At 49.2% G+C, this 13,858-nt stretch overlaps 1 protein-coding gene across 2 annotated transcripts in view; it reads left to right on the top strand.

Annotated features, from left to right (window-relative positions):
* Nucleotides 1-13: 13 nt before the first annotated feature.
* ADAP1 (ArfGAP with dual PH domains 1) overlaps nt 14-13,858 on the top strand; it is a 63,106-nt gene continuing 49,261 nt past the window's right edge. The window contains exons 1-3 of one of the 2 annotated variants that reach the window (XM_087731314.1): nt 14-167; nt 11,601-11,731; nt 13,295-13,386. In XM_087731314.1, the coding sequence (XP_087587440.1) occupies nt 95-167; nt 11,601-11,731; nt 13,295-13,386 (296 nt within the window). In that variant the 5' untranslated portion in view covers nt 14-94. Of the gene's footprint in view, nt 168-671; nt 970-11,600; nt 11,732-13,294; nt 13,387-13,858 lie in introns of those variants that run through there. The other variant, XM_087731313.1, reaches the window with a different exon arrangement.

The following is a 13,858-nucleotide window of genomic DNA, read 5'->3' as shown; positions in this document are numbered from 1 at the left end:
CTGCCCCAGAGGCGTCTTCTCCCCCGATAGTCCCTTGGCACCGTGGAGGGGCGTGGAAAGTGTGGGAAGATGCTTGGAGGATGGTCCTGCCAAGATGCAGATGTGGAAGGTGGTGGTGATGTGTTCTTGGAAGGACAGTGGTGAAGGAGGGGGTTTTCGGAGTGCAGGTGGGTACCAGTTAAATGTTTACCAGTACCCTCAAAAGATGCTAACGTTAAAGAGGTGCCCCAAAAGCACTGCTCAAGAACCTGCCAAGGTGCTTGAGCGGCGAGGCCCCATCCAGCGAGCGCTGGGGTGATGCGAGCCGTAACCTCCCCGAGGCAAAGACCCCCGGCCCCCACCCTCCCCGCTGCCACGCCAGCTCCCACGAGTGGGCGAGAGCATCCCCTCACCGGGCAGCGAGGTCAGGGTGCGGCGCGGTCACCCCAAATCAAACGCGGGAATGGCCCGCTGGGGGATGGGAGTGCCCCGGGGAGGGGGACACCCGGGGGTCCGGGATGCCCTGATGGCCGGGGACCCCCCGCGGGGACGGGGCGCCCCGGCGACGGGCGGCCGCTGGATGTCGCGGGCGAGCGGCTGAGGGAGCCGCCAGCCCGCCGGGCCCGGCGGAAGGCGGAACCGGCGCCGTGCCCGGGCGGGCGGCTCCGGCTCCAGCTGCAGCTCCGGCAGCGGCGGGGCGAGGAGGCGGCCGGGCAGAAACCGCCCCGGCGCGTCCCCTCCCGGCGGCGCGGCCCGCCGGAGGCGTTCACCTTGCGCGGGGCGAGCGGGGCCGCATGGAGCAGCCCGGGCGCGCCGCCCGCCTCGCCAGCGCCCCCCGCCCCGCGCCATGAAGCTGCCTTAGCCGCGGCGGAGCCGAGCGGAGCCCCGCACCGCCCGCCGCGCCCATGGCGAAGGAGAGGAGCAGGAAGGCGCTGGTGGAGCTGCTCCACCGGCCGGGCAACGCGGCGTGCGCCGACTGCGCCGCCCCGGGTAAGGGCAGGGCGAGGCGGGGGGCGCGGGCGGCGGCCGCACCTGCCCGCACGGCACCGCACGGCTCGGCCCGGGCGGCGGCGGCGGCGGCGGCGGGGGGGGGCTCTGCCCTCTGCAGGAACAGCGGGGGGCTGCGCCCCGCCGAGGGGGTGCCCGACCCCCCCTGCCCCCGGGGGGGATGCAGCGGGGATGCTCCGGGGCAGGGTGAGGGATGGGGATGCGCTGTCGCGGTACCCGCGGACCAGCCCCGGCCGAGGTTACCCCCGTCCCGGCCCAGCTCCTCGCCCGGCCGTGGCAGCGCTGATGTCATCCCCGGCAGGTCCCCGCCGTCTGCACTGCAGCCCGGCTGCCGTTAACCCGGCAGCGAGCGGGCGGCTGGGGGGCTCTGCCCGGGGGTGCCCTGTGCGGCTGCAGGCGGCTTGTCCTCCGTGTCCCCTGGCGAACAGGCTGGCTTTTGTCGCTGCTCCTGCCCTGCCGGTGAGCGAGCAGATGGGGGGACCGGAGGCATTGCCGTGGGCACCCTGCCCACCAACCTTTGACCAGCGTGCCATCGATGGGCGCCTGCCTTGCGCGCTGCTGGGCGCCGTGCGAGGACGGGGCTGAAATGCCCGTAGCCCTCTTCGTGCGCAGAGGGAAGAAAAGCTGAGCTAGGGGCATCTTCCTCGCCCTTCGGATGGTGAATTGTTGGGGTCGGGGTGTGAGCGTGGGAAAGCCTTTGCTCTTGCTGAGCAGGGTGTGTATGGTGTGGTGGGACCTGCCTTTGAGAAGAACCTTAGAAAATTGCATCGCAAGTAACTTCCTTTTTTTTTTTTTTCATCACCACATAGAAACACCTAAATTTGTATTAGCTTGGGCAGAATGGCTCTGAAGAGGTGTAGAAAACAGCTGTCCTTTTCAGCCTCTGTCATTCTATAGGTTAAAGAAAACCCAGCACTTCAGCTGAACCTTATTTTTCCAGCTATTGATTTATTTAGGATTTCAAGACCTATTGCGTACCACCATCCAGCTCGTACCATTACCAATATTTTTATGCCCCTAATCTGCATCTCAGGACGCTGCAGTTCACTTTCAGATGTGTTGTGTCCCCCTGGTACCTGGCTGGAAAGGACAAAGAACTTTCTGCATAGTGTGAACTGCTTTGCAGCGCAGTGCTGCTGTGCCTGCTCCCACCCATCTGCTGGCTCTCCTTGCTGTGTAACTGTACCTACCTGCCTTTTAGGGACCTTGCTGAGCACAGCTCGGGCTCACCGAATAGGTGTCTAAATTCTTCCTTCCTGGAAAAGACTTTACAAGCCTGGGCCGTTCAGATCCAGGGGGTAATTCTGCCTTGCCCTCTGTGTAATAGAAAGCCCCTCTGCAAAATGGGAAGTTTCTCAGCAGCAGCAGGATAGAGATGAAGCTGTAGGTCAGTAAAATAGCTCACGTCAGGGAAAGAGGGTTGTTGTTAAAGGCTCCAACTGGGCTTGTAAAACAACAAAACCATATTTTGCTTTTGGTGACATTTTCATGCAGAGATGTCTTAGTGAATCTGAAACTCAGAGAGGAGAATTTGGGCCAGTGTCTTTTGTAACACAAGATGTGCTATATTAATACCATTCAGCCTCTCTTCTGAACTGTCACGGCATTACTTCCCTGGGACTGGATCTCTGGTCGTCAACCCAATTTCTTTAGTGATCCCTTTGCTTCAGTTTCTTTGGCAAATGAGAGCTGCTCCCGGTGCTGCAATGTGCTCGTCTGCCTGGGAGTGACAGTAAACTTGAGATGCCCTGGGCTACTTAACATAAGTTAAGATATATAACTCATGTCTGTAGATAACATACAGAATATTCAGGCTGAATTCTGTTATTCATCCTGGGCAGATGTGGCAGGCCAGGTCTTTCTGGGTATGAGATAACGTGGGATAGGTGTCCAGAGAGCCTCCAGAATGGGATGCAAGTATGTTCTTTGCTGAGAAGTGGGATGCACAGAAAGATAAAGGTGGCGGCTGGAACCAGGTGGACAGCTAGGCACAGGAAAAGTACCAAAGCAGAGAAAATACAGTGTGAATGAAAGAAGAGGGAGGGTGGGGAATGAACAGAAGATGAGGAAAGCAGGGCGTGCTTGTGCTGGTACAGCTGGGGGTAAGCAAAAGGTCAAGATCCCTGATTTATTATTACTGCTTCTCAGGTGGGTGTGTTCCTTTCCTTGAAATCCCCAGTTAATTCAGGATCTGTGATAAGAGGTAGCCATTTAGCTCACGGATACTGATAACAAAGAATAGGATGGGTCAGAAGTATAACAGGAGAAAATTCTCTGTTAGTTACTTTGTGTGTTTGGAAGCCAGCTGAGTTTTCTTTTGCTCTTGGAAATATTTGTTTCAGAAATCAGCCAGTCAGTGAAAGTTTTGGGGTTTTTTTTCTTCCCTGCTGTCAAAAAAAGTTGTTTTCTTTTGTTACTGCTTTGGCATTTGGGTGAGGCTCAGTAGCCATAGCCCTGGAGTAACAGCTTGTCCCAGGTATTATATGCTCACGTAACAAAAGCCTAGGTTCCTGATGCAAAAGAGCTTGCAGCTTCGCCTCGTTGTGGCTAAGCTGTGACCATGCAAAAAATTTAATCCCAGGGTGGACAGGGAGCATCAGGGGAGATGGTGCTTTTCCTCCTAGGCTGTGTAAGTAACTTTGTCCCCTGCAGGGTCATCGCATCTCCTTGGGCAGATCTAGGCAAAACCTGCTGATTGCCTGGGTCTGGGCCAGAATTTGCCACTTACTCGTGATTGAGGATTATTTAAGTGGCCAAGTCCTACAAGCAGGGCTGCTATATTCAAGATGTGTGTTCTGCTGGTTTGGGCACTGGCAGCTGGGTGGAACATTGAATGTGATGCTCAGGAAGGTCAGATCTGTGTCTTCCCAGGACCAGCATATATGTCTGGCAGAAAAATCTCTCGTGCAAAAGCAGAGCTTCCAAAAAATCCTCCCAGGTTTTGAAGGCATGTCTCAGGTAGGGAGAACAGGCTTATGGTGGCCCCGGCCATGACAGCTGGGAATGCAGAAAGGATGCTAAAGTAGAAACTGAAAATCAGAGTGGAAACAAACCTGAGAGGTTACATTTTTCACTTGTACGTTTCTTTATTATTTTTTAAAGCTTCTAGTTAGGTTTTTATTAATTGTATCTTTACAAAACCTTAATTTTCAATGAAGAGTTGTTTTGAATAAAAAACATTTCAGTTGCAAAAATGTCATCTGTCTGTAATGAATAATGAGATTGCATTCACTATATCCCTGATCCCGTCCGTTGTGTTCCCCCCCCCCACCCCGTCATCACAGACTTCTTGTGTTGGAGTCAGGGTCCTAGATGTTGGTTTGAGATGTGTTTGTTTTGGGTGGGTTTAAAGATGTGTTTTCACAGGGAAGACAGCATGGTAAATGCAGTCTTAAGTACAAACTGAGCAATCTCCTTGAATTGCTGGTGTGTAATGGCTCTCAATGTATTAGAATAATCTCAATGTATTAGAATAATCTTTTTTTCTTCAAGACTAATGTGGCAGTTCAGCTTCTTTTTTTTTTTTTTTTTTTTCCTAAATGATTCTTTGTCTCAGGCAATCTTTCCTCACATCATGAGACGGATGGTTATCTCAGGGCATAGCAAGACCTCGAGTATTTCTCTTTACTCCATTTTTCTACGACTTAGGCTTGTGTTTCCACGGAGCGAGAATCATTTTACATTGTAGGAGTACAGTGAGGCTCTGAAGACAGTAGTGGAAATCCCATCAAAGCAATCCTGCAGTTCAAACCCTCCGGCAGCAGTTTACGTGGCTTGTTTTTATCATTTTCTTCTTTCTTATTTGGGATGGATTACTGAGACACAGGCCCTGGGTAACATCGGCCTCTGTGCCCGAGGCTTAGAGGTGATGGGGGATGGAGGAAGAGTAGAAGGCGTGCGATGGAGGGGAGTCTGGTACCGGGGCTTTGTGCTGCAAAGCCGAGCAGATTTGGTATTTTGGTGTAACAGTATATATAAAAGCCTGGGGGTGGGTGGTGTGCGGCTGAGGTTGTTGTAAACACCTTTCCTGCAGGCCCAGCATCATCTTATTTCTAAAGCAGGTGAAGCTTTTCCATTCCTTTGATTTCATTAAGTGAGGGCGGTGATTAGAGGGAAACACATGAGTGCTGGGGATTGCTTGATTTGCTCAGGATTAAGGAGGGCACTGAAAGGATTTGATCTCAACCCTCTCCTTCCCCTATCCAACTGCTGGTCCTAAAGACACAGATTGGGAAGACAACTGACTGAGTCATCGGGTCCTGCCTCGTGCTGTCATCCACAGCGACATCTCCCCATCCCCTCCGTGGAGCGACGGGGCTCTGCCTCGCAGCTAGTTCTCTCTTGCCCCCACTACCTCCTACTGGAAAGCTGTTCCAGAGCTTTGCCGCTCTAATGGCGTGAAACGGGCTTTTCATTTTCATGCTAAAAGTGGAAACTTGTTCCCGCACCTCCATTGTCCTCTCACTTAAATATTGTTTGTTTTTTTTTCCTTGGGAATTTGTCAGCCCTTCTCTCTGGGCATAAGCAGAGTGGGGGGGTAAGAAGGAGACAAAATAATCCCATAGCAGTTGTGTTTAGCTTGATGCTGCTTTCTCCAGGGAAAAGGACTTTTTGAAACAAAGGAGGTTCAATGTGATGGTGTATTCTGTCTGGTCCTGATGCCTGGCTTGCAGCACAGCCGTGGGCTGCAGACAGCAAGCAGAGGGCTGCTGACACCTGCCAGCTGAATAAAAAGACCTTGGAAGTCTAGTGCCTTCACTGAAAAATTTTCCTACTTAGAGAGGAGTGTTGGTGGGAGGCTGTTTGGCTTCAATTTTAATGTCTTTTATTGTTATTTTTAAAATGCATGACCAGGGTCTGTTTATTAATCTCCTCATCTTTCCCCAAAGTAAATAGCAACAGAACTTCAGTGCTGCACGAGGTTCTCCTGGCTGGGGCATTTAGGAAATCAGCAGCAGCTGAGCAGCAAGTAGAAAAGGCTTTTTGCTTGTGTTGATTGCACTAAAATCCTCATGATTATATCCTGTATCCTAGGGCATGAGTTGCCTTTCTAGTGCAGCGTAAAAAAGGTTTTGCCTACCTCGAGAGGTCCTTCTCTCCCCTCTAATTAGTCTTTATCACCTCAAACAGGGGAGAGAGATCAGAAAAGTCTGTCGAATCTCCATCGCAACAAAACACTGGCTCCCACCCAGCTGGTGCAGTGGGGATGCAGCCAGGCAGCTAATTAAGGGTCAGGCCATCGTTTGTGTGCTGGAGAATGTGTTAACAGGGTATTGCTATGCATTGGCCACGTTCTTGCAGATATTTGTCTTGGTCAGCAATATACTGTGCTATATATAGTGATAACTGTGGTTTAAGGCAAAAGGTGGAGCGGGGCCATCCAAGTTAACTTTTGGGACTCTTGAGTTCTTGCTCTTGTCTCATGGCTATTCTGAGCATGCTACTGCTCTGCTTCATACGAGTTTACTTGGGTTGATGGCTTTTCAAACTGGAACCCTATGTTTACATTCTGGATACAGGAAATATTGATTATTTATTTAAAAGAAAAATTCCGCTGGCATCCCACCTCCAATCTTCTCTACTCTCCTTTTGGTTTGTATAAATTGTCCTATGTCTTATGCTGGTGGTTCTTCTTTATTGTTTTTCTGGGTCCAGGCTTTGTTTTTTCCCTCCATGGGCTGTTCTTATGCTCTTATGCTTAGTAACGTTGGGTTCAAGCTGCAGAGTTCATTGTTCCGTGCACTGGGTTTTCCTGGGGCTTGTGGTGGCAAAAGGGGCTGGGTGGGGAAGTTAATTTCTGAATTTAGCTGTGTTGCCCAAGTGTTTTAGTTTTGCTTTGGATGCTTCTCTAATCTCTGGCTGTGCCTTCCCTTTCAGATGAATGAGATGGTTAAATACCACCCCAATGCCCTTCTTCTGAGTTTAGTTTAGCTTTGTTTACTTATTTAATTTTTAAAATGAAGTTGCGTCAAGTTTTTATTTTGAAAGTCATTATAATCTGTTTATAAGTGACTAGAAATCTCTGCCACGTTGAACAGTGAAAGTTTTCTAGAGCTGGCATCAGTTGTTCTGGAGCAATGATGCTGAAGGGTAAGAGACTTTCTGCACTTACAGCAGTGTATTTGCTTTAATATTCCCCTTGCTCCTTGTTAGTCTTTATTCCATTATGTCAAGCCAAAAGGAATAAAGTAATTTGTGTGGAACTTAAGCATGCCGGAGAGTTTTCATTAGGCTTCACTGCTGTTTGCTTGAAACTCTGGAGACTTAGAAAAAAAAATCGTCTTTTTGGGGCAGTGCCCAAAAAAGGCCCAGATTATGATATAGTGCCATTTTGGTGCACTTTTTTGGGCCCTGCCCAGATAAAATGGCTTAAATAAAATTACTGAACTCCCCGGATGTCCAACGCAGAGAGCGTGCTCCAGCTGGTGAAGTGTCCAGCAGCAAAGTGGACTTCACCTAGCTGTGGAGACCTCAGCTTGCCAGCTGTACAGCCTGGGGACACTGCGTCACTAAACTAATGGTGCTGCCCCAAAACTCACTTGTCTCGTATGAAGATGCTTATGTGAATTTATTCACGTGCTTGATAAGCTGTTGTCTTATCTCGAAGGAATCGTGCAGTCATTTGAAGGGTTGGGGTCCGTGATTATGCCAAGGTTGGAGATTGCTGGCGTTATTTGCCATGTTCCTGCGCTGAGAATTTTACACATTGTTCATGCTGGAGGGCAGAAACAAAGAGAGAGGGATTGTGATGTGCTCAGGGAGCTCCATAGCCGCCGACAGCCCCAGGCCTTACAAAGGGCTTTGGAAAAGCATCCCTGCAGAAATGGGTGCTTGCCCCAGCCAGCAGCCATCTGCCTAGGGATCTGTCACCAGTTCCTGCAGAAGATGTGTGGGTGTAGAGGTCTCGTAGCTAGGTTTCTTCGAGAATGGTGTCACAAGTGCATGGAGGGGGTGAGAAGGGGAAGCGGCGTTGGCGGAGCCCTCCAGAAGATGGAGTCAGGGAATCCTCCACCCTCCTCCTTCCTGTCCACGAGCAGAGCGGTGGCACGGGGGGTCACAGGGATGTGCCAGCCTGGGGACTTGCGTGGGTCCATAACCCTGGGGCTTTTTCAGATGATGCTTACAAATTCCTTTTGGCTTTCAACTCAAGTCCAGGAAAGACCTGGGCTGGCTTGCTTTCTCAGTCAGATGTCTTCAGCCAGGAGAGCAAGAGCCATGAGAAACCTCTAATAAATTATTGTAACGGTGACATTTCAGAGAGACTTCCCCTGGTAGATCAGTTGGTTCTGGGGGATTTCGCTAGTTTTTGTTAAATCTGGGGGATTTAGCAATTTTTTGGATGGGGCTAACTCAGCTCCTGAGGCCTTTGAACTCTCCCTCTCCCTGGTGTTCCCTTGGGCATTAAAAACAGTTGCCAAATATGTGTAGTTCTGGGCTGTGGCTGTCACAGGAAAGCAGCACACAACCAGCCCAGCATCTACGACTCTTACATCCCCCCTTGCTGCATGATTTTGGATTTAAGAGATCTGTATTTTTAAAACCAGAAGAGCAATGAAGGGGAAGTTGCTATTAATATACGGCAGCAATGCAGGCTGCTGGTATCGGGTCTGGTGAATCAAGTGAAGTGTGCAGCTCTGTCACGGTGCTCCTCGGAGTTTGCCGTGTGGGATGCCGTTGGAGTTGAATGGGTGTGGGCCTTGGGTCTAGGCAAGAGAGGAAACACTGAAAGGAAGGTGGTCAGGAAGAGATAGCTAGCAGGTGTGGTTTTATTGAACAAGCTGAGGTCATCCCTTCCAAGGGTTGGGTCACCGCTGATCCTGTTGTCTCCGTCTGCTCATCTGACGTACTATCATCTTCTGGAAACCATTCATATGCTCCTGCACATCGCCCAGCTTTTGCTTTCTTAATTAGACATGGCCTGACATTGTGTGGAGCGGGGGGGGGTGCATGTTTAAAGAGTTTGGTCTAAAGAAAATACTGTTGGTGTCAGGAGAATGCTTTAAAGCCCCAGTTGTGATTGAAACCCGTTGCTTGAGGTGCTGTTTACCCACGTTGAGAAGAGATGGCTTGGGTATGAGTTGGCTCAGTGTCCGCTGGAGCTGGAGTCTCCTCCGTCTGAGGCCGAGGATCTTCTTGCATGATGTTCCCCCATCTAAATGTGTTCTCATCCCTGGCTGGAGAAAGGTGTGACATCTCCTGGTCCTGTTGCACACAGCAGTGCAGGCAGTGGAGAGGTTACTTCTCCAAAGGATTTGGAAAACTGAGCCTAGGAAGTTGCAGACTATGAGAAAATCCACCTGTGTACCTAAGATAAATCTGTTAACATGAAACAAGCGTTGGGGCTCCTGATAAAACCTGTGGAGGCCGATGCATACTTTGACACCCATTTCCCTGAGTCGGGCACTGCTTTGATCAGATCTCATTACACTGGGAAGGCTTGAAGCACGGTTATCGTGGAGTGGCTGTGCTGAGCACAGAGAGACGGTGGTCACGTTAGCTCCTGACTCGACTTCGCTGACATGGCTTCCTCTTCCTCACCGCTGCTGCTGCTCTGTGGCTGCCCCGTCCTCTGGACCCTCTCGCTCTTCCTCATGCCTGATCCTCTGTGTGGCAATCAGAGAGGTTTTTCAACAAGAGACCCTGATGCTTTCACCTTGCCTGACTTGAATCATTTGGTCCCATGGTTCTGGGCTACCACGGGGCAGCAGTGCTGCACCTTGGACTATTTTTGTGGTAGGATGTTTGGCATGTCCCAGACCTTCATTACAGCCATGTGTTTGGAGATGGGAGAGGACAGCATGAGGACTTAAAGCACAGAAATGTGCGTGAGCATGCAAAACTCTTGATTCCTGTTGCCAACCTATAACCCAACAACTGGCAGCAATCTTTGTGGTCGGAATAAGTGGGGGTGCCTGACCTCGGGTGTGATGTGAAGCCAAGTCACTCGGTCATCGTGGGAGGACCGTGGTGAGGGTGCAGGGATTGGGGCCGGTGGGGCAGAGCACCTGTGCCCTCACTGGCATTGCTGGATGCGGGCAGCACTTGGTTGCTGCTGTGGTGTGCTTAGATCGACTCGCCTTGGTTTTATATTTGCCAGGCCTGAGCTGTAGTTGTCAGGGTCTCGCATGAGGATGGGAGATCATGTGAAACAGAAAAAAATACACCTTTATTTGTGGCTGCCAGTCCCAGCCCTGTGCTAAGGGAACTGTGGCTGATGGGACTTGCAACAGCTTGCGATTTTGCTCCTCTCTCCTGGGTGGGCGCCCCGCCATGTCCAACGAGGCTGCTTGTTTCACTCACGGGTTTATAGCTGAACACAACCACTGCTGGGGAACCGAATTAGTCTTCTGTAGGGTGTGCTGGGGGAGGTTGGTGGCTGTCCTCATGGGCAGGGGCCGGTAGCAGACCTTGACACCCTGTGCAGAGGAGCTGCGTTGCCCCACGCCAGCCTGCTCCCACTGCACTGACATAGCCAGGCCATTAAATATGTATAAGGAGGAGAAAGCACGTTCCTTTGCTTTTTATAAATAATTGCTGCGCTGTGAGGAGCGAGTGTTTAGCGTAATTACTGTGGGGGAATAAACAAATTACGACAGTTTGCGAGAAGGGAAGATCTGCCCTTACCCCTTGACAGCCTGATGCTGTCAATGAGGCGGCCGGGGGGCTCCCACCCATGCGGGTTTGGGGAAGGATTTCGTCTGGGGGAGCTGGAGGATTTAGTGGCCGACTTGGTGACTTGCAAGGAAGCTCTTTCTGCTGGGGCGCAGCTGGAATAGCAGGCAGTGACATTTGCTAGTTGGAGTTCAAACAAAGATCCCTGTATCGGCTTTATTAGCGAGGCAGCGCCAGGGACACTGGTGGATGTGTCCTGCCCCCGGCCCCTGCCCTCCTCCGGTTCCTCTCTGTCTCCCTGTGCTTCGGGCAATGCCTCTCCGAAGGAGGAATTTGGAGGCGAAGGACTTGTGTTGAAAGTGCTTTGTGTGAGACGTCAGCTCGGGGCTGTAAACAGCGCGTGGTTTTGCTCAAAGTACAGAGCTGCCACTGGCAGCATTTTTCCATGAAGGCAAAGGCTGGAAACCTCCTGGCACGGAAGGCTGTGCTGCTGCGCAGCCGTAGCTGTGGGAGGAAAGTCTCTCTGTGGAGCACTCCCATTGCGAAGAAAAAAAAAAAAAAGGCAAGGCAAGGGAGCAGCATAGCGGTTTCCCTGAGCTGTTTGTTTTAATTGTACAATTTCTGTTCCATGTGGTGCTCGTTGAGTGGGATTTGCTGATGAAAGATCGACATTCACCTCTTTGTGTAAGCATGGAGTGAGTTTTGGAGGTCTTGGGCATATGCAGTTGTCTGTATATTGGGTTTTTGTGGATAACTGCTGCACCTGAGATGGCAAATCTGTTAATTGTTAGTATAGTTGATATAACTATCAATATAAACAAACACATATCTGTATTTCACTTGTGTATTTATTTGATGCCTTTATAATCAGGGAACTCGGACCTGGTGATTCCTGAACTCCCCTGCCGTGCCCTGTCCTGTCCTGTCCCATCTCTCTTTTCTCCTGCACTTAACCGAGTAGACCAGTCAAGCGCAATTCTCTCTTTCCTTCTTTCTTTCAGACCCGGACTGGGCATCCCACAGCCTAGGGATCTTCATCTGCTTGAATTGTTCAGGAATCCATCGCAATATTCCCCAAGTCAGCAAAGTGAAGTCGGTCCGTCTGGATGACTGGGATGATGCTCAAGTGGAGGTACGTGCATCTGAGACTTGAAGTACCAGGGAGTTTGGGTTGCTGCATTGTACCAGCAAAGCTGTAAAACAGTCCTTTCTAAAGTTGCCACAACAAATGTGATTTCAGAAAACATGTCTAGATTATTCCTGAATGTGGGAATGAGGTCCATGATGCTGACGGAAAAACAGAGTAGCCGTTTCCTGAAGAAGTTGTGAGGGTTTCCCCCACACCTATAAAAATATCAATTAAATAGAGTGTGTAGAAATGACAAATTTTAAATGAATTGCCTTTGGTCTATCACGTTACCTCTAGCCTAGACTAGACAGTAGGCTGGACCTCTGGTCTGCCACCCCTGCCCAGCTCGGCTGTTTCTGGCTTTGTTCCACTTAGTGTTGAAGACTCTTAAACTCACTTCTTGAAGAACTGAACCCTCACAGAATAAATTCTCTCTATTTATGCAACACGCCTGCCTAGGTTTGGGTGATGTTGCTAAAGGCAAACCTACCCAGGAGACGTATATGCTTGGACTATTTGTGTCTTTAAAGGCTTGAAGAACGCTATCGGTCATTGATCTTTATCTTGTATGTTGTAGATTCGAGGTTTTTCTGAAAGCCGCAGCTCATGGAGTCATGTGTTTTTTGAGGAAAATAAACCTTTGTTTTGCATGGGTTTTCTCTTCCCTGATTTTTTTTTGAGAGTAGATTGAATATGTAAACTCAAGAAGCTCAAAAACATGAAAATAATGAAAAAAAAATCTTGGGGGTGGGGGAAGAAAAAGCTTAGCTGCTTGCTATGCTTGTATGCTTGGCATTTGATACAACACAAAATATATTTGGCATGGCTGCCTGGAAAAGGATGGTTTTTTTACACTAATAAAGTTACTTTCATTAAATGAAACTTATGAATAGGGAAATATGTGGTTTTGTTTGCAGTGTTCTCAATTAGTCATCTTTATAAAAAAATCAGAAGGAAAGGAGGGCTGTCAGGGCAGATAAAATTTTTTCAATTATTTATTTATTTATTCATTTATTTTTCATATTTTAAGCTTCTTTCTGAGGTTGCTGGCATGGCTTTGCAAAAATAAAATTATCTTTTTGGAACAAGTGATGTGATACAAAGTAAACGGCGTATTGTCAGAGACTGTTACCTTGCTGGAGCCGTAACACATGGAGACTTAAAGTTAGTGTTGGGTTTTGCCCTCTGATTGCCTAATTTCTACGCTGGATTCCCTGGGAGCCATCTCGTTCCCGTGCCTGTGAGTGGGAAATGCCACTGTGTGCTGCCTTCTGCACCCCTGGGGACCAGTGGGGATCGGGCATGTGTGACTGGGACACAGACCTGTCCCCAGCATCGTATTAAGCTGGGGGGAGCCCTGCAATAATAATCAATACTAATTTCTGAGCCCGGGTTTGCAGGCACAGCCTTTACAGCATCCCTTCTGTGCACAGTCCTGGGGAAACCTCAGTAAGTGAACAGAGGCCCCATCCCAATAATTTTATTACTTTCTAGAAACAAAAGAGGACAAGGGAAAATACCGTTAACACTTTTTAATTCTTTCTGTTTTTTCTCTTCTTTTCACAGTTTATGGCCTCAAATGGAAACAATGTAGCAAAAGCAAAATATGAATCTAAAATGCCACCGTTTTATTACAAGCCAACGTTTCTTGACTGTCAGTAAGTAAATACCTTTGCTGGTAAACACCATTTATTTGTTTGTGCAGCTGCAGCCTCTGTAATATTTTAGTTTCAGCATGATACTTTTTTTTTTTTTAGCCACAAAGGAGGTTTCATTTATAAAAGGCTCTGAAAATCTTTGTTCTTCTGCACACATATGGTAGAGTTTATACTACGTGTGGGATCTTATTAAATAAGTACAGTTGAGATGATGCAGGGAAGTCAATAGTTTGTCTGTTCCCCAGACTCTTCCAAGTTTCTAAAGCTGCAAAAATGCCAATTTCTACCCATTGATTTCCTCTGCCTTTTCAGATAGTCCTTCTGCATCAAAACAGAACTTGCTTATCTGTTATATGAGATGCTAGGTTACTTGTAATACAAAAACACTGGGGTTTAGTGCCAAAGTGGTGGATTTTCTTTTTCTGCCGAAGTGACAAATAGTATCCTCTGTGAAGATGAGTGAAAAGATATT

Source organism: Nipponia nippon, unplaced genomic scaffold (genome assembly GCF_047370975.1).
Source record: "Nipponia nippon isolate SJK-2023a ecotype South Korea unplaced genomic scaffold, ASM4737097v1 scaffold_5, whole genome shotgun sequence".
NCBI lineage: Eukaryota > Metazoa > Chordata > Aves > Pelecaniformes > Threskiornithidae > Nipponia > Nipponia nippon.
The sequence above is the reverse complement of the archived record's forward strand: the minus strand, read 5'-3'. Positions and strand labels throughout refer to the sequence as shown.